This window comes from Castor canadensis, chromosome 14 (assembly GCF_047511655.1).
Source record: "Castor canadensis chromosome 14, mCasCan1.hap1v2, whole genome shotgun sequence".
In the NCBI taxonomy this organism is placed as follows: Eukaryota; Metazoa; Chordata; class Mammalia; order Rodentia; family Castoridae; genus Castor; species Castor canadensis.
In genome coordinates, this window is record NC_133399.1 from 16,609,255 (window position 1) to 16,634,136 (window position 24,882).

The following is a 24,882-nucleotide window of genomic DNA, read 5'->3' on the forward strand; positions in this document are numbered from 1 at the left end:
TGCAAAGCAGGCACTCTCCACTTGAGCCATGACTCCAGTCTATTTTGCTCTGGTTGTTTTGGAGATGGGGTCTTATGAACTATTTGCCCAGGCTGGCCTCCTCCTGATCTTAGTCTCCCAAGTAGCTAGGATTATAGGTGTGAGCCACTGGCACCCAGCTGTGGTTTCGTCTTGAGTTCCCCTGTATGCAAGGCATGGCAGGGTCAGGGCAGACTGATGATGGGGAGCAAGGCGAATGATCTCCTCCCTTCTGACCCCAGACCCCTGCCTCAATGGTGGCTCCTGTCAGGACGGCGTGGGCTCTTTTTCTTGCTCTTGCCTTCCTGGCTTTGCTGGTCCACGCTGTGCCCGAGATGTTGATGAGTGTCTGAGCAATCCCTGTGGCCCTGGCACCTGCACTGACCACTTGGCATCCTTCACATGCACTTGCCCACCGGGCTATGGAGGCTTCCACTGCGAAAAGGACCTGCCAGACTGCAGCCCCAGGTGGGCAGGGCATTGGGTGGGCATAGGGCCTGAGATGGGAGTGGGGACAAGAGAGAGGGTCCTTGGCTTGGCATCTGTCTGAGGACTCTGATGACATCAGATGGGCTGTCGCATAGGAAAGGCCTGAGAAAGGAGGAGGATGTCTGTTTCAAGGTCACTTCAGACTATGGCTCCCACATTAGTGCTGAAGCACTTGATAAACCGAGGCTAAGGGATGGAAGTTGGACTTCTGCAGGGTTGCAGCCTCTTGTGGAGGTTAAATGTCAGTTTTGGGAGGCCCCCAATTCTAGGAGGTCTTCAAGGACGCAGAGCTTGACTCTCACCCTCCCTTCCCCCCCACCGCCAAGCTCCTGCTTCAATGGAGGGACCTGTGTGGACGGCATAAGCTCATTTAGCTGCTTGTGTCGCCCTGGCTACACCGGCGCCCACTGCCAATATGAGGTCGACCCCTGCCTTTCGCGGCCTTGTCTGCACGGAGGCGTCTGCAGCGCTACCCACCCGGGTTTCCGCTGCGCCTGCCCGGAGGGCTTCACAGGCAGTCAGTGCCAGGTGGGCGGGGCCACGGGCCATGTGGGAGGAGCCTGGGGCGGGTCTGCCCTCCATCCTGAGGGGAGAAGAGCTGACCGTGAGGGGCTTCCTTTCTAGACTCTGGTAGACTGGTGCAGCCAGGCACCCTGTCAAAACGGTGGTCGCTGTGTCCAGACCGGGGCCTATTGCCTTTGTCCCCCCGGATGGAGCGGTCGCCTCTGTGACATCCGAAGCCTACCCTGCAGGGAGGCTGCAGCTCAGATGGGTGAGGGGGAGCACGTGGTCGGGTGTGCGGGGCCTCCCCGAGGGTGCATGTGCATCGTGTCTCCTGCTAGTGTGAGCTGAATTGGGGGTGCCCCTAAACATATGGGCATGATGGGGTGTGTGGCTGAGTGTATGTGGGTGTGTGACTGTGTGACAGCCTGCCAGGATGGCGTGTGTCACCATGAGACAGCTGGGATGGTGTGTGTGAATGAACTGGTATGAGCATCAGGTTGGGTATATGTTGGTAACAGTGTGCCAGCTGACAGGGTATGTCAGCTATGGAATGTGGGTGAGCCCTTGGGGACTGATGCCAGCAAGGATGTTGGGTGATGTGGGTAGAAAGAGGGTGGAGTGCATAGCCATCTCTGTGCCTAATGTCCCTTTCCTCCTTCTCAGGGGTGCGGTTGGAGCAGCTGTGTCAGGCAGGCGGGCAGTGCATGGATGAAGACAGCTCCCACTACTGTGTGTGCACTGAGGGCCGCACCGGCAGCCACTGTGAGCAGGAGGTGGACCCCTGCTTGGCCCAGCCCTGCCAGTATGGGGGCACCTGCCGTGGCTACATGGGGGGCTATGTGTGTGAGGTAAGGGTGTACCCCAGGGAGAGAGAAGAGAAGCTAGTCATGTTTGGCTGTGACGGGGCACATGTTTCTGTGTGTCTGTGGCCTGGTGTTGGGTATGACTTTTCTAGGTGCATCTGATTTGTGTGTGTGTATGTGTGTGTGTGTGTGTGTGTGTGTGTGTGTGTGTGTTTGTGTGACACTGTTTTTGTGGTGCTGGAGATGGAATCCACCTGAGGCATGCTAAGCAAGTACTCTATCACCGAGCTACACCCCCAACCCATGTGTCTGAGTTTTTGCTTTTGTGACTCTGGGAATATCTTTGTGGATGTGTGGGTAGAACTGGGGGTGTTTGCATTCATCTGTATGTGCCCTGTCTTTGAGGTTTCCCTGGCATGGTGTCTCCTTGGCTATGAACGTGGCAGTGTCTGTGTGTGTGCCTGGTTGTGTGTGTCTTGGGGGCATCTGGTGCTTTACCTGTGTGTTTTGTTAGAAATGCCGTTCCCAAATGATGATCAAAGAAACACTCGGGAGTCACTCAGCAAGGCAAAAAGAAAAGCTTTACTTCTGCAGAAGGGTGCAGCAACAGACCATAGTCTGATAGGCAGAACACACTGAGTGGGGAGTCAGCTCAGTTTTTATCTCTCTGCCCCTCACCCTGATGGATGGGTTTGGGTTCACAATCTTCCCAACTGGCTATGGTTTAGGGTAAGGGCAAGGTTTTCTGACATGGTGTCATTTTTATAGCTCAGTGAGAAAGTGATTTCTCAAGGTCCCCTGAAGATAGGGGACAAGGGCTGACATTTTACTCATCAAGTAGTTCAAAATTAGGACACCTGGTGATAACAGGAACTTATTCAGTTAAGAAAAACAGGTCTTTGATTTTTATATTAACTCCTTTGACAGAAAAGACCTAACTTTAGTTGATTCTCACAGTTTGCACATGTGTGTCCTTTTGCACTTGGCATGTGTTGGTGGCCCTCCGGGTCTGGGTATATTTCCTTGTAATGGATATGTCTGTGTGTATGTGTCCTGTCTACCAGGCATGTCTCTGTATACTGCCCGTCTGTGTGTGTCCTTTTGTGTTGGGATTCTGTGTCTTCATAGGTGTGTCTAGATATGTTGGTATTCCTCAGGGCTGTGTGTCCCTCTCTTGTTCCACACAGTGTCCAGCTGGCTACACTGGTGACAACTGTGAGAATGATGTGGATGAGTGTGCCTCTCAGCCCTGCCAGCATGGAGGTTCCTGCATTGATCTGGTAGCCCGATATCTCTGCTCCTGTCCCCCTGGGACACTAGGTATGCAGGTCCAGCGTTGGGGGGACAGGATAGGAGGCTGAGTCTCTACCCTCCACTGACTGCTTTCCCTCCTGTCCCAGGTGTGCTCTGTGAGATTAATGAGGACAACTGTGACCCAGGGTCACCCCTGGACTCAGGCCCCCGGTGTCTACACAATGGCACTTGTGTGGACCTAATAGGTGGCTTCCGCTGTAACTGCCCCCCAGGATACACTGGTCTGCACTGTGAGGCAGATATCAATGAATGTCGCCCGGGAGTCTGCCATGCAGCACACACCCGGGACTGCCTGCAAGACCCAGGTGGTCACTTCCACTGTGTTTGTCATCCTGGCTTCACAGGTAAGCATGAGAGGTAAGGCTGGCTTGGATCCCTTCTTGTCCCTCATTGTGGCTGATCCACCCATCCCTGCTTGTCCAGGTCCCCGCTGTCAGACTGTCCTATCTCCCTGTGAATCCCAGCCATGCCAACATGGAGGCCAGTGTCGTCTCAGCTCAGGTCCTGGGGGTGGGCTGACCTTCACCTGCCACTGTGTCCAGGTAGGTAGAGTGGCATGGGTGGCAGGCAGTCCCTGGGGGAAAAAAGAGGCCGGGGCCTCAGGGAATGGTGTGGATTTAGGGGAAAAGTGGAAGGGAAAGGGGATGCTGTGAAATGCTGAAATGACCAGTAGCAGGGTGAGGTTGGGGGCAAGGGGTGTGGCCTCCTGGGGAGGCGTGGCTTATCTGCAAAGTGGGGCCACTGGAGAAAGGTTGGGGGACCAGCGTCTCCCAAAACTTGACCCTTCATTGTTCCCTCTCTTGACCCTCGCTCGTCTCCACCCTCCCGTTTTCTCTTCTTCTTTTCCTTCCCTTCTCCAATTTTCTCTCTCTCCCCAACCCCATCCGCAGCCATTCTGGGGTCCACGTTGTGAGCGGGTGGCACGCTCCTGCCGGGAGCTGCAGTGCCCGGTGGGTGTCCCGTGCCAGCAGACGGCCCGCGGGCCACGCTGCGCCTGTCCTCCGGGGCTGTCTGGACCTTCCTGCCGTGGCTCCAGGGCGTCACTCCCGGGAGCCACCAACACCAGCTGCGCAGCCGTCCCTTGTCTCCACGGGGGCTCCTGTCGTCCTACTCAGCTCGCCCCTTTCTTCCGCTGTGCGTGCGCTCCGGGCTGGGCTGGCCCGCGCTGCGAGACCCCTGCGGCGGTGCCCGAGGTCTCCGAGGAGCCGCGGTGCCCGCGAGCCACCTGCCAGACCAAGCGCGGGGACCAGCGCTGCGACCGCGAGTGCAACACCCCGGGCTGCGGCTGGGACGGGGGCGACTGCTCGCTGAGCGTGGGCGACCCCTGGCGGCAGTGCGAGGCTCTGCAGTGCTGGCGTCTCTTCAACAACAGCCGCTGCGACCCCGCCTGCAGCTCGCCTGCCTGCCTGTATGACAACTTCGACTGCCACACGGGTGGCCGCGAGCGCACCTGCAAGTGAGCCCCTGCTTCTGTCTGTCTCTCCATTTTCCCCAGTCTGTCTTGTCAGTGAGTCACATCTGACCACCCATGGGTCCTGTCTCCGTCAGTGTGCCCTGTCTCTGTCCATGTGTCTTTCCATCCCAGTGTCATGCACTTCCATCTGTCCATCCTTATGCTGTGTTTGTCTTCCTATCCATGAATTGTTTTCCTTTCTGTCTACACTCTCCTACTTGTCCGTTTTTGGACTTCATCTGTTCATTTGCCTGTCTATGCACCATTTCTTTCCCCAATTCTGTGCTCCAGCTGTTCACCCATGTGCCTCTTCTGTCCATCCTTCTGTTTACCCATGCACTCCCTTGTGTCCCTCTATATGTCTGTCCATCTGTCCATGCTTCCCTGCCTGTCTATCCCTTCCTCTCTTGTTCCTCTGTCTCTATGTCCCATACATTCCATTTGTCCTTCCCTAAGCTCTATGTCTTCTGTCTTGTGTACCCCTCTGTCTGGAACCATTCCCTATCTTTATCTCCTCATCCTCATCCTTTTCGATCTTCCCTCGCTCATTCTGTTCCTACCTTGGCCTCTCCTGTCCTGTAGATACCCTATACTTGGTCCTGCTTCAGGGCCTTTGCACTGCCCGTCCTCAGTTCCTGAATTACTCTTCCCCTAAGAAGCCACATGGCCCCTCTGCACCTCTTTCAAGCCTTTGTTCAGGTGGGGTCATTTCTGTGAGCTCCTCCATGGTCACTCTCAAGAATTTTCTTGTTTTATTTTTCTCCTTAGCATTTTTTTTGGGGGGGGGGGAGTGGGACTGGGGTTTGAACTCAGGACTTTGTACTTGCAAAGCAGGCACTCTACTCTTAGACCAACACCTCCAGTCCATTTTGCTCTGATTATTTTGGGGATGGGGGTCTCATGAACTGTTTGCCTGGGCTGGCCTCGAGCTGCAATTCCCCCAGATCTCAGCTTCCCAAATAGCTAGGATTACAGCACCCAACTATACTTAGCTTTTATTGACATGTAATTGGAACGTTGTCTGTTCTGCACATCCATCTCATTTAATGCCTGCCTCTACCCACTACAATGCCAGTTCCTTCTGGGCAAGGATTTTTGTGTGACCCATGTCCTTGGTGTCTGTGACAGCTCCCAGCATGTATAGCAGGTGGCCAGTTAATAGGTGATATATTGATACAGACTGAGCATCCATAAAGCAAAAATCTGAAATCCCAAATGCTCCCAAATCTGAAGCTTGTTGAGTACACCTGACAGTACCGTGGAAAATTCCATACCTGACCTCAGAGGTGAAAGGAGTGTTATAGTCCAAGGTCAGGTACAGGTTGGTTTTGTAGCTTAGTGGTACAGCGCTTGCTTAGCATATGTAAGACCCTGGGTTCCATCCCCAGCTCTATAATAAAACAAGCCAAAAAATCCCCTACAACTCAGGCTTACTAAAAATTTCACGTAAAGTTACTCTAAGGATATGCATATAAAGTACATATGAAACATGAAAGAGCTGGGCACCAGTGGCTCACTCCTGTAGCTACTTAGGAGACAGACATCAGGAGGGTTATGGTTCGAAACCAGTCCTGGCAAATAGTTTGTGAGACCCTATCTTGGAAAAAAAAAACCCATCACAAAATGGGCTGGCAGAGTGGCTCAAAGTGAAGACCCTGAGTTCAAGCCCCAGTATGGAAAAACCAAAACCAAAACAAAACAACAAAACAAAAACAAAAACAGAAAACCATAATAGAATTTTGTATTTAAACTTGGGTCCTTCCCTAAACTATCTCATTTTAAGTATCTATTCATCCATTCATCCATCTATGAATATGCATATGTATGTCTAATTATAGATGTATAATTATATGTAGATATTTCATTGCATGTATTTACATAGATTATTATTTGCTCATTTATGCAGATGTTCTAAAACCCAAACAAATTTGAATTCAGAAATACTTTTGGTTCCAAGCATTTCAGATCAGGGAATTCTCGACCTGTAGCTATCCAGGATTTGCAGAAAGCCCGCCATATGGTCCCCGTGCAGGCCTCCCATGGCGTGTTCTGCGCATTTGGTCGTCGGTGGTCCCCTGACCTTGCCTTCTCTGCCTTCATTCAGTCCGGTGTATGAAAAGTACTGCGCTGACCACTTCGCTGACGGTCGCTGCGACCAGGGCTGCAACACGGAGGAGTGTGGCTGGGATGGGCTGGACTGTGCCAGCGAGGTTCCAGCCCTGCTTGCCCGCGGGGTGCTGGTGCTCACCGTGCTGCTGCCACCCGAAGAGCTGCTGCGCTCCAGCGCCGACTTCTTGCAGCGGCTTAGCGCCATCCTTCGCACCTCGCTGCGCTTCCGCCTGGACGCGCGCGGCCAGGCCATGGTCTTCCCTTACCACCGGCCCAGTCCTGCTTCGGAATCCCGAGCGCGGCGGGAGCTGGCCCCCGAGGTGATCGGGTGAGTGACTCCACCTGGAGCAGCGATGGTGACTAAGGGAGGCTCTGGATCTTTGGTAATGCCTCTCCCATAGGCTTTTCAGCCTCTGCTCCAATGGCAGGCAACACCATCCCCTAGTGGTGACAGTAAAAAATGCCTCCAGATAGGAGGAAGTGTCTCTTGGGGGGACAGCGGCAGAATTGCACTTCAGGTCTAGTGCTGTCTACTTCTGGAGAGTTAGGTTTAGCAGAGTGGTGAAGGGCATGTGTAGGTTTTTTCCTTTTTTTTTTTTTTTGGTGAGACTGGGGTTTGAACTCAAGTCTTTGCTTTACCACTTGACTGCCCTACCTCCAGTCCATTTTGCTTTGGTTATTTTGGAGATGGGGTCTCCCGAACTTTTTGTCTGGGCTAGCCTCCAATCTCAATCCTTCTGATCTCAGCCTCCCAAGTAGCTGGGATTACAGACATGAGCCACCAGTGCCTGGCTTCCTTTTTTGTTAATTAATGACAAATGTATAACTGTTCCACTGGTGACCTAGTAGAGGAGTTGGAAGGGAATGGGGAGTGTATGGCATTTGTGGGGATGAGTCCCTGACACAGAAAAGAGGGCTGTACTTCAGAGATATTGGGATGGGGTATACGGTGGGCTCTGATTGGATGCAACCTCTGAGTGGAAGAGATGGAGGAGAGTGGTTGTTGGGTTTTTCCTTGGCTAAAGTGATTGAGGACACAGAGTGACAAACGGGGACCACCTTGGAAGCTTGAAGAATCTGAAAGATCTATAGGTATATCGGTAGCTACCAGGAGGCAGCTGGGGGTTGAAGACAGAAACAAGAAAAACAAAGGAGTGTTGATGATTGCTGAAGCTGGGGGAGAGACTCAATGAAGTGGAAGAGAAGAAAACAGAAGAATGAGCCTGGGGACACTGAGACCTAAGGAGTGGTTGAGGGGCATTAGCTCAGAGGGTATAGCTCAGTGATAGAGTGCTTGGCTAGCATACACAAGGCCCTGCGTTCAATCCCTGGCACACACACACAGAGAGCCAACACTCAAAGCGTTGTGGGATGTGGGTGCATTAGCCCACTAGGCTGGGTGAGTTACCATTGGATGCGTGGCTTTGGGAACACTGGTGGGCACAGCAAGACGTGTTTTTTTGGCAGTGAGATTGGATGCCAGCTGGGAGCAGGAAGGTGGTAGAAACACAGGGAAGGGACTTGGCGCTGGGGAGGGAGGATGGGGCTTGGTGCCTGGGATGCATTAGACTAGACAACCGCTCAGTCCTCGGGTCCCTTCCTTCTGTCCCCGGGTCCCTTCCTTCTGTCCCCACAGCTCTGTAGTGATGCTGGAGATTGACAACCGGCTCTGCCTGCAGTCTCCGGAGAATGACCACTGCTTCCCCGATGCCCAGAGTGCGGCTGACTACCTGGGAGCCTTGTCAGCGGTGGAACGCCTCGATTTCCCCTACCCACTGCGGGATGTGCGAGGTGAGGCCCCCGCGGGGTGGGGTGGTTGCAGCCCCACCCCTTGGTCGAAGCCCCGCCCACGGCTGACGCCCCGCCTCCTGCCTCTTCCCAACAGGGGAGCCTCTGGAGCCTCCTGAACAGAGCGTACCGCTGCTGCCACTGCTGGTGGCTGGTGCCATCTTCCTGCTGGTCATCCTCGTCCTGGGCGTCATGGTGGCCCGGCGCAAGCGTGAGCACAGCACCCTCTGGTTTCCCGAGGGTTTCGCTCTACACAAGGACATGGCAGCTGGTCACAAGGGCAGACGGGAGCCTGTGGGGCAAGACGCACTGGGCATGAAGTGAGGACCCTGTCTGCTCCCTATCCCTGACTATAGGGGTCTTGTGACCTCTGGACCCCACCTTGGTCTCACTGTGACCTCTGACTGCATCCTGACCTTCACTTGACACTCTATCCTGGACCCCAGTGTTCAGCCTCTTGACCATTGACTCCGTGAGAATCACCCCTGATCATATTTCTTGTGTCCCCATTTCCTGACTCAAATCCTAACCTGAACTGGTCTCTCAGATTTCATCCTGATTCGTCCCCCGTGACTGCTGACCCCATGACCCTTGTCTGCATCCCAACCCCTCTCTGACCTCCTGACCCTATCCTCTGTGATCCCCAACACCACCTCTGGCTTTGTCCAACCCTCTCTTACCTTTGACCTCACTGCTGACCCCTGAACACTCAGTGTTCATTCGCTATGATGCTTGGACATCACCTCTAACTTGATTTGTTTCCCAAGACCTCTAACCCCATTCTAATTTAACCCTCCTATGTGACTGCATGATCCCTGACCCCTCGCCACAACCTTTTCAATCCTTCATGACCTCTGACATCCTTCTCTATAAACCTTGCCTATGACCCTATGACCCTTATCTATTCCTAACCCATTGCTCTGACCTCTGACCCCAGACCCCATTCCTGTCCCTTCCCTGATTCTACCTTAAGACTCTGTCACCATCAGAATCTCTGCTCTATGTCTCCTGTGACCTTAACTCCATCCTTCCCCATCCCCACTGGGACCTGTATTTTTTTGGGGGGGTGGGACTGGGGTTTGAAGCCAGAGCTTTGCATTTGCAAAGCAGGCACTCTACTGCTTGAGCCATACGTCTGGTCCATTTTGCTCCAGTTATTTTGGAGATGGTTGTCTCTTGAACTACTGCCTGGGTTGGTCTCGAACCTCAGTCCTCCTGATCTCACCCACCCAAGTAGCTATAATTACAGGAGTGAGCCATTGGCGCCTGGATAGAACCTGATTCTCAAACCTCCCTCTGCACCTACTGATCCAAGGCCTGGATCTCACCCCTAGAGCCTTGACCTCACCTCTACAACTTCTGCTCTGACCCTACACCAAGTCCTCGTTCCAGGCCAAATGCTTCCAATGTCTTTCTGACATCCTTTTCTTCCTATGACCCCTATAGGAACATGACCAAGGGCGAGAGTCTGATGGGGGAGGTAGCCACAGACTGGATGGACACCGAGTGCCCAGAGGCCAAACGACTGAAGGTGCTGCTCCCTCCCTTGACTCCTGCCCTCCGGGTTCTAAGTGGGGGCCCTGATGGTCAGTGTAGAGCCCAAGGGAGTCTCTGCTCTCAGCACCTCCCCATATTCAGAGAATAGTCACAGCTTTTCAACCTCATTCTCTCCGTGAGGCTCTATGGCCTTGGAGAAGGAAAGATTTGCCATGAGAGCCCCCAGGGTTTTCTGGGTGGGTGGAAATTCTCCTACTCAATCCTTCCCCTCCCCAACCAGGTTTCTGCTCCCAGGCCCGTCTGGAGTCATCCTAGAGGGAACTCCCGGTCTAGACAGTGACTGCTTTCTCTGCTGGTTCTGCCTTTGCCTAGTGTATCCATGCTAAAAGTATCCCTAGCTAGTCCTGACCAATATTTTATCTCCTGAAGCCACACCCATGACCTCTGTATTAGTCAGGTTGAGCTGTGTTCTAGTCCATTTTCTGCTTTTTCTTTTTTGGTGGTACTGGAGTTTTGAACTCAGGGCCTCACACTTGCTAGGCAGGCATTCTACCACTTGTACCACTCTGCCAGTTCCATTTTCTGTTACTATAACAAAATGCCTGTGCCTGCGTGATGTATAGAGAAAAGAGCTTTATTTGGCTCACAGTTTTGGAGGCTGAAAATCCAAGATTTGGGCAGCTCCATTGGTGCAGCCTGTGGTGAGGGCCTCATGGTGGATGGCTTTACAGTAGCAGGATGCATGCAGAAGAGACAGGAAGCCAGAGAGAAATTCAAGGGCTTACTTTACTATTTTTTTGTTTTTTAAGACAGGATCTTTGTTTTGAGATAGGATCTTGCTGTGTATCACTCAGGCTAGCCTCAAACTTGTGATCCTTTTGTCTCTGCCTCTCAAGTGCTGTGTACCACCACATTCTAACTCTCACTGTTTTATTGTTTGTATATCGGGGTTTGAACTCAGGGGCTGTACCTTAAGCCACTCGAACAGCTCTTTTTTTATGATTTTTTTTTTTTTTGAGATAGGATCTCTTGAACTATTCCCCAGGCTGAGTTTGAACCGTGATCCTCCTGACTCTGCCTCCTGATTAGCTAGGATTACAAGCATGAGCCACTGGCTCCCGGCTTACCATTTTTATGATAACCCACTCTTTGAACTCAGGGCCTCACACTTGCTAGACAGGCACTCTTACTGCTGGAGTTACTCTGCCAGCCTTTTTTTTTTTTTTTTTTGATGGGTGTTTTTTGAGATAGGGTCTCAGGAATTATTTACCTGGGGCTGACTTTGAACCGAGTTCTTCTTGATTTCTGCCTCTTGACTAGCTAGGATTACAGTCATGATGGATTCCTTGAGAGTTACATTAATCCCTATCTTAATTTTTTTTTTAACGGGGTCTTGCTATGAGCCCTGGCTTATCTAAAACTCCTAGACTCAAGCATTTCTGAATCAGCCTCCTGAGTAGCTGGTGTGACCATCAATCTCTTTCGAGGACAGTGTTCCCATGACCTAATTACTACCCATGAGGCCCCACCTCTTTAAGGTACCACCATTCTCAACACTGTCGTCAAGGACAAAGTTTCTAGCACATGAAACTTCAGGGGACACCTTAAACCACATCCCAACCATAGCAGGCTGCCATACCATAGTCTCAGAGACCAGGTCACTTAACAACAGAAATTTATTTCTCTCAGCTCTGGAGATTGTCATGATTGGTTCCTGGTGAGAAGTCTCTTCTTGGCTTGTGGACAGTCACCTTCTTTCCCTCCCAACCACCCATTCACTCCTTTCTCAGATTAATACTTTTTTTTTGGTGGTACTGTGTTTGAACTCAGGGCCTCGTGCTTGCTTGGCAGGTGATCTATCACTTGAGCTATATCTCCAATGACTTCTGCTTTGGTTATTTTTGAAGGGTTCTCAAGTTTATTCCTCATCTGCCTGGACTGCCATCCTCCTATTTATGCCTCCCAAGTAGCTGGGATGACAGGCGCACACCACTTTGCCCAGGTTTTATTGGTTGAGATGGGATTTCTGGAACTCTGCCTATCTTTGCCTCAAACCTCAAGCCTCCCAGTCTCCACCTCCTAAGTAGTTAAGGTTACAGGTTCAAGCCACCTGGCCAATTAATATTAATCTTTGAGGGATTAATTCTGTTCCTCACCCCCATAATTCTTTGTTTTCTTTCTTTCCTTCCTTCCTTCCTTCCTTCCTTCCTTCCTTCCTTCCTTCCTTCCTTCCTTCCTTCCTTCCTTCCTCCCTTTCTTCCTTCCTTCCTTCCTTCCTTCCTTCCTTCCTTTCCTCCCTCCCTCCCTCCCTCTCCTTCCTTCCTTCCTTCCTTCCTTCCTTTCCTTTCCTCTCCCTCCCTCCCTCCCTCCCTTTCTCTCTCTTTTTCTTTCTCTTTCTCTCTTTTCTGTCTTTCTTTCTGTGGTCCTAGGGGGTTGAACTTGTTAGGCAAGTGCTCTACTACTGAGCCTCACCCTCAGCCCCTTTCTTATTTTATTTTGCCCAGTATGGCTTTGAATTTTGATCCCTCTGTCTCAACCTCCTGCTTGAGTAGCTGGGATTACAAGTGTGTACCACTTTGCCTGCTCCCCCCATGTTTCTTTTACCAGTAATTCACAATTTCCAGGGTACGAGTTCTGCACTTCTTTTGTTAAGTTTAACTCCAAATATCTTATTCTCAATGCTCTTATCATTTTATTTTTAGTGCATTCATGTCTAGTGTGCTTTGTTTTGTGTCTATGTGTGCATCACATAGGCTGGGTTCCCAGCCTCTCCCTCCTTCCAACCCAGATTGAATCTCCATTTCTTCCTCTCCTTAGCTCCCTGAGCCCCAACACATCCTTTTCCCACTTCCTTATCTCTAAGATAAGCAGGATGCTAATGGTTTCTCAGGGTTGTATGAACCTTTGGAGCTATCCAGCCCTGTCTCTGGTAGTGTCTCTTCCCACCTCTCAAGGGTGAGGTGTGAAAACCAAGATCCCTGTCCAGGTAGAGGAGCCTGGCATGGGGGCTGAGGAACCTGTGGATTGTCGCCAGTGGACCCAACATCACCTGGTTGCTGCGGACATCCGTGTGGCCCCAGCCATGGCCCTGACACCACCACAGGGTGATGTGGACGCTGACGGGATGGATGTCAATGTGCGTGGTCCAGGTCAGTGTCCTTCCCCAGAGAATAGGGTGCATTTGGTTCTGTGATCTGGGGAGTGGGTGTGTTAATCCTGACTCTTGTTTCTAAGTGAGAAAAGCTCAACTCAAGCCAGGCATTGGTGACTCATGCCTGTAATCCTAGCTACTTGGGAGGCTGAGATCAGGAGGCCAGCTAGGGCGAATAGTTCCTGAAATCCTATGTCCAAAATAACCAGAATAAAACTGGAGTGGAGGTGTGGCTCAAGCAATACAGCACCTGCTTTGCAAGCCCTGAGTTCAAAACCCCAGTCCTATTAAAAAAAAAGAAAGCTCATCCCAAACTAGCTTAAGTAAATCAAGGCATTACTGGCTGGCATGGAACTGGAGGCAGCTGGCATATTTGGATCTTGGATTTGGTATTCTGCTGCCTACTTAGCTCCAGCCTTACAAAACCTTCTTCCCAACTGGTCCAGCAAATCTCAGAATGCATTCTGATTGGATGGACTAAGCTCACATCCAGTTGGCTCATCCTGGAGTCATTCAGTGTTGCTAGAATGGGAATATGCAGATTAACCAGTCCTGGTCCACTTTCGTGCCTGAGGGCCAAGGTTTGAGACTGGAGAATATGACGGGCTCCATGTCATTCCCTAAGGAAGACTAGGACGCATGCTCCTGCTCTTCTGTGGTAAATCACACGTCATGAAGGGTGGCTATGCAGATGGGAGAATTTGCCACTCTTTCTGTGTGTTCTACTTGCTCCTAATACCGTGCTCTTGACATTACCTCCTGGAAAGGCCAAGATGGCTTTATGACACATTCTTGTTCCCTACAGATGGCTTCACCCCGCTCATGCTGGCCTCCTTCTGTGGAGGAGCCCTGGAGCCAATGCCCACCGAGGAGGATGAGGCCGATGACACATCAGCTAGCATCATCTCGGACCTGATCTGCCAGGGGGCACAGCTCGGGGCTCGAACTGACCGCACAGGTGAGACTGCCCTGCACCTGGCTGCCCGCTATGCCCGGGCCGATGCCGCCAAGAGGCTGCTGGATGCTGGAGCGGACACCAACGCTCAAGATCACTCAGGCCGCACCCCGCTGCACACAGCTGTCACCGCTGACGCCCAGGGCGTCTTTCAGGTGAGACAGGTCCACCTCGGTGGACATGGGCGTTGAGTGGGCATCAGACACGTGTGGGTTCGAGTCCTGGATCTGTCTTTCAGAGCTTGTTTTTTTTTTCTCATTTGTCAAATGGGGATCGACTTGAGTACCTGATGTCTGGCAAGGCCAAAGGTGCCTGACTTAAGAAAATTTATCAGTTTTATGATGTCACAGAACTGTGCCCATACAGCTGTTTTGGTTTTCACTTTCTGTGCTGTATTCAATTGCATGAGATTTTTATTTTAAAAAATAAACCGGGAAAGTGTATTTGTTTTACAGTTTTGGCAAAATTGGGGACAGATTCAATATAGGCCTCCTTCTTTTTTTCTTTTTTTTTGCCGTACTGGGGATTGAACCCAGGGTCAGGTACATGCTAGGCACCTCCTCTACCACTGAGCTACACCCCAAGTTGGATTTAGGATATTTTCAATTTGCAATGGGATTAGGGGGATGTCTTCCCGTTGTAACTCAAAGACCATCTGATTCCAGGGGCCACGGGGGTTGGGAACCTGGAGGGGCTTAGGGATATTCCTGGTCCCTCTGTCCCTGCCGTCACTCCTCTGCTGTATTCCCTTTGCTAGATCCTCATTCGGAACCGCTCCACGGACCTGGATGCCCGCATGGCGGACGGCTCCACCGCACTGATCCTGGCGGCCCGTCTGGCGGTGGAGGGCATGGTGGAAGAGCTGATCGCCAGCCACGCTGATGTCAACGCTGTGGATGAGTTGGGTAGGTTGACACAGGAAATGGTGGGTGGGGGCTGGGTCACCCAGGCCCTGCGTGTCCTGTTGGTGTGAACTCACACCCATGTTGGGACCCTAACACTAAAACCTATGCACACCTGAGTGGGCTCCCAAGTGTACTTAACACATTTACGCCTAGGGTGCCTCAGGGATTTATAAAAAGATGTCTTCCTCAGGACACTTGATTTTCATATGCTTTTCTGGTTTTTGCGGTGCTGGGGATGGAACTCTGGGTCTTGTGCATGCTAGGCAAGTGCTCTACCACTGAGCGGCATCTGCTTTGTTGGAAGAATTCATTGTATTGCCACCTGGTGGACAGTTGTAATAAACCTGCAAACTGAGCCTGTCTGTAAGCCCCAAAGGCCCCAGATCCACCACGACCTGTCCTTGTGCCCAGAGGATCTCACACAGCCACAGATGTACTGACACTCACAGACATCTTTTGGAGCAGGTGTTCTCCACCTCAGCACCATTGACATTTGGGGTTGGATAAATAATTCCTGGTTGCACTGTAGGGTGCAGAGCAGCATCCTAGACTTGATCCACTAGAGGTCAGTCCCATCCCATCCTTGAGGTGTGACAACCGAGTAGCTCCAGAGGGAAAATCGTCCACAGCTGTGGAGCAGTGCTGGCCACTGGAACTTTCTGTGATAATGGAAAAGAAATGTTCTCTGTCTGCCCTGTCTGATTTTGTAGCCACAGGCCACACATGGTGGCTGTTTAGTTCAAGACCAGCCTGGGCTACACAGCAAGACCCTGTCACAGAAAACCAAAACCAGATCAAACCCAGCCTGCCTCCCCCCTCCAAAAAAAAAATTAAACTAAGTGTTCTTTAATTTTAAAAAATGTTTGTTTTTGCTTGCTTTTAGAAATATTTACTATATATATATATATATATATTTTTTTTTTTTTTTGGTGGGACTTGGGTTTGAACTCAGGGCTTTGTGCTTGCAAAGCAGGTGCTCTACCAAAAAATATGTACAGATTTGTTGGGTGATAATTCACATACCTTATAATTCACCTATATAAAGTCTAAAGTTTGGATTGGGGATGTATAGCTCAGTGGTAGAATGCATGTATATGCAAGGCCCTAACACCACTTCATGTCCCCTTCCCCCTCCAACCTCATATGCAAAGAGTATAAATTCAGTGGCTTTCATTATTTATTTATTTTACTGGGGATTGTAACATACAGTGACTTTTCGTGTAATTACAGAGTTGTGCAACCATTGCCACAAGCTATTTTTGTAACATTTTAGATCACCTGAAAAAAAAAAAACTTTTACCTTTTAACCATCATCTACCAATCTCCTCATCTCTCCAGCCCTAGGCAATTGTACTTTTTTGCCACTATGGATTTGCCTGTTCTGGATGTTTCAGTGCGTAACATCCATGTGGTCTTTTATGTCTGACTTCTTTGACCCAGCATCATGTTTTCAAGGTTCATCCATGTCATAGTGTGGATCACTTCTTCATTTTTTTTTTTTGGTACTGGGGTTTGAACTCAGGGACTCACACTTGCTAGGCAGGTGCTCTACCACTTGAGCCATTCTGCCATTTCTTTTTTTTGTGATGGATTTTTTGAGATTGGGTCTTATGAACTATTTGCCTGGTCTGACCTGGAACCTTGATCCTCCTGATCTCTGCCTCTTAAGTAGCTAGGATAATAGGTGTGAGCCACAGGCCCTTGGCTCTTTTTACTTTCTCGATGGTGTCCTTGAAGAACAAAAATTTTAATTTCGACAATATACAATGTGTCTATTTTGTTATTGTTCTTTTTGCTTATGTGTTCGGTGTCAAAACTGAGGCACTTTTGCCTAAATCAGATCATGAAGATTTACTTCAAGTTTATTCTAGAGGTTGTATAGTGTGAGTTCTTACATTTAGATCTCTGATTCATTTTGAGTTACCTTTTGTATATGGTGTGAGATAGGGATTCAACTTCATTCTTTTTTTATATGGCAATCCAGTTGTACCAGTACAATTATCTGAGAAGACTCTTCTTCCTATTGAATATTCTTGGCACCTATTTCATTTAATTTTAATTAGTGGAAGAGCCGCATGTAACTGGTGGCTTTTCTTTTTTTTTTTTTTTTTTTTTTTTTGGTGGGACTGGGGTTTGAGCACAGGGCTTCATGCTTGTAAAGCAGACACTCTACCACTTGAGCCACACCTCCATTCCATTTTGCTCTGGTTAATTTGGAGGTGAGGTCTCTTGAACTATTTGTGTTGGCTGGCCTCAAACCTTGATCCTTCTGATCTCAGACTCCCAAGTAGCTAGGATTACAGGTGTGAGCCACAAATGCCCAGGTGACTGGTGGCTATTACATTGTATAGCACAGGACTGGATTCAACCAAGTGAGATCCATGTAGAGCCTCCTGTGTGTGGAGAGTCATATGTGTGCAAACACACACACACACACACACACACAAATATACACACAGAGTACTAAGAAGAGTTGTTATGCAGATCTACATATACACAGACTTAAACACAGGTGCTCAGAAATTCATGGCTGGCCTGTCACCCTCCTACCCTTTGCCAGTCTATTTTCTAGGTACTTTCTGTCCCCTGCTCCCCATGATAGGAAACCAGGGACATGAACTTGGGCCTGATCCTGACTTTTATCCATCCTCCAGGGAAGTCAGCCTTACACTGGGCTGCAGCTGTGAACAACGTGGAGGCCACCTTGGCTCTACTCAAAAATGGAGCCAACAAGGACATGCAGGATAGCAAGGTGAGTCCTGGCCCTCAGCTCATCTGGGGTCCACAGTCCCCACAGGTGGCAGAAAGCAGGATGGAGAAAAAAAAAAAACTGGTGGGGACATTCACCTTGCCTGCAACTATCTTTTAAGGGGTGGAATTTAGCACCAAGAGGCTCCAACAGCGGATCAAAGAAGGTTTTGGCAGTTGCTGTGTAACCTCAGGCAAATTGCCTAATTTCTCTGAAACTCAGTGTCCTCATCTGCAAAGTAGGGAAACAATACCCATGGCTCCTCAGTGAGAGTTAACTGTTAGGGTGCTAGTATTGTTATTTTATTTAATAAATAGGGGGACTGGGTTTTGAACTCAGGGCCTTACACTTGCAAATCAGGCGTTCTACTGCTTGAGCCATACCTCCAGTCCTTTTTGCTCTGGTTATTTTGGAGATGGGGGTCTCGCAAACACTGGGCTGGAATAGTGATCCTCCTGAACTCAGTCTTCCAAGTAGCTAGGATTATAGGTGTGAGCCACCGGCACCCAGCCTGATGACCGAAGTTTTTGATGACCTTTTAAATTTTGTGTTTAAGGTTAGCTGTGTCCTGACACCTGCTGAATGAATGTGGTTTAAAGAAAAGAACTTGCTCATGTTTCCACAGCAGAGCTGGGATTTGAAATGAGGTCCATTTTAAGCTCCAGGGTATTAATGCTTAGCAAGCTCCCCAGAGGCTGGAGACCTTGCTGATCTTGGCCAAGGTGACCTTGACATCTGTGTGTTCTGCCCCTCCCCCCACCTCAGGAAGAGACTCCACTGTTCCTGGCCGCCAGGGAGGGTAGCTATGAGGCTGCCAAGCTGCTCTTGGATCATTTTGCCAACCGGGAGATCACCGATCACCTGGACAGGCTGCCACGGGATGTGGCCCAGGAACGGCTGCACCAGGACATCGTGCGGTTGCTGGACCAGCCCAGCGGGCCGCGCAGTCCCCCTGGTCCCCATGGCCTGGGGCCCCTGCTCTGCCCACCTGGGGCCTTCCTCCCTGGCCTCAAGGCTGCACAGTCGGGGTCCAAGAAGAGCCGGAGGCCCCTGGGGAAGGCAGGGTTGGGACCACAGGGGACCCGGGGACGGGGCAAGAAGCTGACCCTGGCCTGTCCTGGTCCCCTGGCAGATAGCTCTGTCACATTGTCACCTGTGGACTCACTGGACTCCCCGAGGCCCTTCGGTGGTCCCCCCGCTTCCCCTGGAGGTTTCCCCCTAGAGGGTCCCTATGCAGCTGCCGCAGCCACTGCAGTGTCCTTGGCACAGCTTGGTGGCACAGGCCGCGCAGGTCCTCTAGGGCGCCAGCCTCCTGGGGGCTGTGTGCTCAGCCTGGGCCTGCTGAATCCCGTTGCTGTCCCTCTCGACTGGGCCCGGCTGCCCCCACCTGCCCCCCCAGGGCCCTCATTCCTGCTACCCCTGGCTCCAGGACCCCAGCTGCTTAATCCGGGGACTCCTGTCTCTCCCCAGGAGCGGCCACCACCCTACCTGGCAGCGCCAGGACATGGCGAGGAATACCCAGCAGTGGGAGCCCACAGCAGCCCCACCAAGGGTCGCTTCCTGAGGGTCCCCAATGAGCACCCATACCTGACCCCGTCCCCTGAATCCCCCGAGCATTGGGCCAGCCCATCTCCTCCCTCTCTCTCGGACTGGTCCGACTCCACGCCTAGCCCAGCTACTGCCACGGCCACAGCCACTGGGGCACTGCCTGCCCAGCCACACCCCTTGTCTGTCCCTAGTTCCCTGTCTCAGGCCCAGACCCAGCTGGGGCCCCAGCCGGAAGTCACCCCTAAGAGGCAGGTGTTGGCCTGAAATGCTCTCAGTTCTTGGATCCTGGGGGCTGAGAGACACCCTATCCTGACTCCACTCTTCTTCCCTTTTAGTCATTCACGTTCTTCTCTCTCCATCAACCCTTTTGATTCCTGCCTTTCAGTGTGACCAGGACGGTCACCAGCCCAGACCCTTAGTCTTCCTTTATTTATAATGGGTGGGGGATGACCTCCCACCCTCTCAGTCTTGTCTCCTCTCCCTGCCCCCCAGCTCTTTTCTCCCTCCTTCCTTTCTTGCCTCTTATTTTCCCACACTCTGACACGAGTGAATTATTATTATTTCCTTTTTTTTTTTTACATTTTGTATAGAAACAAATTCATTTAAACAAACATTATTATTATTATTTTTTACAAAATATATATATATACATATATATATCTATGTGGAGATGCTCCTCCCCCCTGTGAATCCCCAGTGCCCCCGTGGGGCTGAGTCTGTGGGCCTATTCGGCCAAGCAGGATTCTGTGTACCGAGTACACAGGAACAACCAGGACTGTGTACCGAGTACACTTGGCCCTGGTATGTACCAAGTAGCCACCCTTGGGCACGTCCTCTGGGGCCAGGGGTCAGGGGAGACTTGGGTGCCTCCTCCCCATCCCCCTCCTTCACTTCACTGCATTCCAAATGAGACTTGTTCTGTAACCTTGCTGGGGAAGGGCCCTTCTGTCCTGAGACACCCCTCCAGGACTCCCACCCTCCCAGAGCCTGGGCCACCTCCTTTTGGGAACTGGGCGGGAGGTGGGGATAGCTGATGGGAAATGGGGACCCGGGGAGATGTGTACAATTCACTTTGTCTCCCTGTAAATACGGACTGCAGGCAAGGGAAGGAACTGCTTGGGTGGCACCCCTTCCTTCTGGTACTTGCCTTTCCCAGCTTCACAGGAGAAATAGAAGTATTTTTTAGGCTATTTTTGTAATATGGCTTTTGTGTAGCTGAATTCCCAGGCCCTGCACTGTATAGTCCAATCCCTCTCACCACCTAATAAAGGAATAGTTAACACACTGTCATTGGTCTGTGCCTAGGTAAGATAGAAACTGATAGTGGCTGGGCTTCTGCCACCCTAGGGCTAAGTGAGCTCCTATGATGGGATAAGTCCATTTGGCTTGCCTGCCCACTCATGCTTCCTCATTTCCTCTGATTGGGTCAGAGGTAGTTACCTGACTTAAGATGAGCCAATCAGAGTCCCTTATTTTATTTATTTATTTATTTATTTGAGATAGGGTCTCTGGGACTGTTTGCCCAGCCTGGCTTCAAACCATGATCCTCCTGATCTCTGTCTCCTGAGCAGCTGGAATTATAGGTGTGAGCCACCAGTGTCCAGCTTTTTTCTTTTTCTTTCTTTCTTTTTTTTTTTTTTTGAGGCAGAGTTTCCATATGTAGCCCAGGCTGGCTTTGTACTCTTGATCCTCAGCCTCCTTAGTGCTGGAATTATAGGTGTGCACCTGCACATTCTGCAGTAGAGCTTTTTAGGTCACCGGAAGATTAAAACATTGGTGCACTGGGGATGTGGCTTAATGGTTAGAGTGCTTGTCAAGCACGCATCAGGTCCTGAGTTCCATCCCCAGCACCAAAAAAAATTATACACACATACATATATGTATATATTGTATATATGTGGCCAATTTGGGACAGTGGGTACCATTTAATTTCCTGCCTTTCCTTTTTCTTTTTCTTGTGGGTGTTTGCAGTGCTGGGGATCAAACTGAGGGCCTTGCACATTTGTGCATGCTCGGCCTGCAATCTGCCACTGAGCAATACCCCTAGCCCTGGGCTCTGTCTGATGATATGACGGAGATGGCATGAAGGTTAATAAGCTGGGACAATCAGGATTGAGAGCTCAGTTTCGCTCCTGAGGGCTGAAGGATCTCAGTTCCAGATGCAGTATCAATTCCAGTTAAGCTTTCATTCCATTGAGGTCAACATGTATTCTTTTTCTTTTATTTGTGGTTATTTTATGAACTCAGGGCCTACACCTTAAGTCACTCAACCACCCCTTTTTTGTGATGGGTTTTTTCAAGATAGAGTCTCACCAGCTATTTGCTGGGGCTGGGTTTGAACCTCTGCCTCCTGAGCAGCTAGGATTACAGTCGCCAGCCACCACAACAGGCTCAACACATTCTTTTTTTTTTTTGCCTGGGGTGGTCTCCAGCCACAGTCATCCTGATCTCTGCCTCCCAAAGAGCTGGAATTACAAGTGTAAGCTTCTAGTCATCTTTAACCCTATTTCCAGACTCATATAACTTAAACATGTTAGAGATTTACTGGCTTCGAGGCATAGCTAAAACATTTCTCAAGAATGTCTTTGTCTGTCTTTCCTTCTGTTGTCCTTTGAGTTGGCTTTATTCTTTTTTTTCTTCATTTATTCATATGTGCATACATTGTTTGGGACATTTCTCATCCCTGCCCGCTGCACCCTCCCTCTCTCCACCCTCCCCTGTCGCTTCCAGGCAGAACCTGTTCTGCCCTTTTCTCCAATTTTGTTGAAGAGTAGACATAAGCCATAATAAGAAAGACATACATAGTGTTTTTGCTAGTTGAGATAAGGATAACTATACAGAGAGATTCCTAGCATTGCTTCCATGCACAAGTGTATTACAACCCAAATTGATTCATCTCTTACCAGACCTCTTCACTACCTCCTGGTCACCTTCCCACATTGACCTCTGTCACTTTAAGATTACTGTATTAGCTCCTCTGTAGTGGGGACATCAAACACTTTCTTCTCCTTTTTTTTTTCTTGAGGTAGCTTCCCTGGGACTATTTGCCCAGGCTGGCTTTGAACCATGATCCTCCTGATCTCTGTCTCCTTAGTATCTGGAATTACAGGTGTGAGCCACCGGTGTCCAGCTTCTTTCTTTTTCTTCAAGTTTTGGGTTTCCTACCTTTCCCTATTCCTCCTGTATGTGTTTTCCCCTTAGCGTGTGACCTAAGTCCAATAATATTACTGCATTTGTTTTAGATCTAAAGTCCACATATGAGGGAAAACATATGATTTTTGGTTTTCTGAGCCTGGCTAACTTTGCTTAAGATGATGTTGTCTAGTTCCATCCATTTACTTGCGAATGATAAGATTTCATTCTTCTTCATGGCTGAGTAAAATTCCATTGTCAACACATATTCTTAATTGCCATGTAAGTACCTGATGCTGGTTCTACATGAATCTTCTTCTTCTTTTTTTTTTTCTTATTCAGTGGAACTTGGATTTGAACTCAGGGGCTTCGGCTTGCAAGCAGGCACTCTGCTGCTTAAGCCACACCTCCAGTCCTACATGAATCTTGCCTTTACTTCCTGCTCTCTTGGGTTGTGGCTGTGACCCAAGTCATCTAACATATCTTTTTGCATATGCCAATCTGTTTCTTGCAAGCAACTATGTTCCAAGACAAGGCAGTGTTTATACTAGGGCCTTCTAGGAAAATGCTATAATTTGGACTTTTTTTGTTTTTTTAGTGGTGCTGAGGATTGAACCAAGGCCTTCTGCTTGGTAGGCAAGTGTTCTACTACTGAGCTACATTTCAGCCCTATAGTTTGGATCGTTTTTCTTTTCTTTCTTTCTTTCTTTTTTTTTGAGTCTCCTTTTGTACCCCAGGCTGGCCTCAAACTTGAGAATCTCCTACCTCAGCCTCCTGGATGCTGGGATTACAGGCATATACCACCATGCTCAGCCTACAGTTTGGATCTTGAGAGTTCCCTAAAGGCCCATGTGTCCAAAGATTGGTCCCCATCCCATTGCACTTGGGAGATGGTAGAAACTTTTAGAGGTGGGCCTGGTCAATGGGAGGTCATTGAAGGAGACTTTGGGACCATTTTTCTTTCTTTCTTTCCTTCTTTTCTTCCTTCCTTTTCTTTTTCTTCTTTGTGGGTCTGGGATTTGAACTCAGGACTTTATGCTTCCCAAAGCAGGCACTTGAGCCACATCTTCAAGAAACCTTTTCTCCTTAAGTTGATTTTCTCAGGTATTTTTGTCACAGTGATGGCAAGCTGACTAACCCAGAAAGAAAGATGGAATTTGGTTTTGCAGGCATGAGGTTTGAACTCAGGGTCTTGTGATTGCTCGCTCTACCAGCTTTTACCAGCCTTTTTGCTTTATTTATGTTTCAAACAGGGTCTCGCTTTTCGCCCAGGATCTGCCTGGACTTCCATACCTATGCCTCCAGCACAGCTGGAATCACAAGCTTGCACCGCCACACGTGGCTTGTTGGTTGAAATGGTTTCTTGATAATTTTTGCCCAGGCTGGCTTCGAGCTATGATCCTCCTGATCTCTGCCCCCAAGTAGCTGGGATTGTAGGTGTGAGAGTCAACTGGAATACTCTTGGTTGGAAATGAGAGGAAAGTCAACTCACCTGGCTTAAACAAAAAAAGAAGTTTATTAGCTCATATTAATAAAAAGGACCAGCTTCAGGACCTAGGAGCTCAAATGAGGTGATCAGACTCAGTTTCCCTTTACTTCTACAGTTTCTCTCTTGACATCTGTTTCTTCCTTAGGCTCCACTTCCTACTCCATACTCCTCTGTGTTAGTGAAATAAGTACAAAGGTCATAGACCATATTCCACTGTCCAAGAAGAGAGAAACTTCTAGTTTTGGGGTTGATTTTTCTCTCGGTGGAATGGGAGCCTGAACTCAGGGCCTCATATATGCCAGGCAGGTGCTCTACCACTTGAGCCACTCCACCAGCCCTTTTTTATACTGAATATTTTCTTTTCTTTTTTTTTATTGTTTTATTATTCATATGTGCATACAAGGCTTGGGTCATTTCTCCCCCCTGCCCTCTCCCCCTCCCTTACCGCCCACTCCGCCCCCCCCAATACCTGGCAGAAACTATTTTGCCCTTATCTCTAATTTTGTTGAAGAGAGAGTATAAGCAATAATAGGAAGGAACAAGGGGTTTTGCTGGTTGAGATAAGGATAGCTATACAGGGAGTTGACTCACATTAATTTCCTGTGCGTGTGTGTTACCTTCTAAGTCAATTCTTTTTGATCTAACCTTTTCTCTAGTTATACTGAATATTTTCTTTCTATTTTTTTTTTTTTTTGTGGTGCTTATAGCCTATACCTTGAGCCACTCCACCAGCCCTTTTTTGTCAAGGGTTTTTTCCAAGATAGGGCCTCGTGAACTATTTGCTTGGGCTGGCTTTGACCATGATCCTTCTGATCTCTACCTCCTGAGTAGCTAGGCTTGCAGGCGTGAGCCACCGGTGCCTGGCTTGGGGTTGACTTTCTGTTGGCTTCAGTTGGGTCTTGTATTTATCCTCTAGATTAGAGTTTCTCAACCTCTGTACTGTTAATGCTTGTGGTCATTCTTTGCTTGGGGAGCTGT

The 24,882-nt window shown here is 49.6% G+C and overlaps 1 protein-coding gene across 1 annotated transcript in view; it reads left to right on the top strand.

Moving 5' to 3' along the window:
- Positions 1-20,568, top strand: part of Notch3 (notch receptor 3) — a 36,193-nt gene extending 15,625 nt beyond the window's left edge. Inside the window, exons 17-33 of the mRNA XM_020156116.2 lie at positions 261-486; positions 834-1,035; positions 1,132-1,279; positions 1,675-1,859; positions 3,002-3,134; positions 3,215-3,472; positions 3,552-3,670; positions 4,019-4,584; positions 6,686-7,018; positions 8,327-8,481; positions 8,576-8,798; positions 9,925-10,009; positions 12,962-13,124; positions 13,932-14,236; positions 14,839-14,986; positions 17,641-17,738; positions 18,501-20,568. Coding sequence (XP_020011705.2) covers positions 261-486; positions 834-1,035; positions 1,132-1,279; positions 1,675-1,859; positions 3,002-3,134; positions 3,215-3,472; positions 3,552-3,670; positions 4,019-4,584; positions 6,686-7,018; positions 8,327-8,481; positions 8,576-8,798; positions 9,925-10,009; positions 12,962-13,124; positions 13,932-14,236; positions 14,839-14,986; positions 17,641-17,738; positions 18,501-19,547 — 4,394 coding nt within the window. The 3' untranslated portion in view covers positions 19,548-20,568. The remainder of the gene's footprint in view (positions 1-260; positions 487-833; positions 1,036-1,131; positions 1,280-1,674; positions 1,860-3,001; positions 3,135-3,214; positions 3,473-3,551; positions 3,671-4,018; positions 4,585-6,685; positions 7,019-8,326; positions 8,482-8,575; positions 8,799-9,924; positions 10,010-12,961; positions 13,125-13,931; positions 14,237-14,838; positions 14,987-17,640; positions 17,739-18,500) is intronic.
- The last annotated feature ends 4,314 nt before the right edge of the window (positions 20,569-24,882 follow it).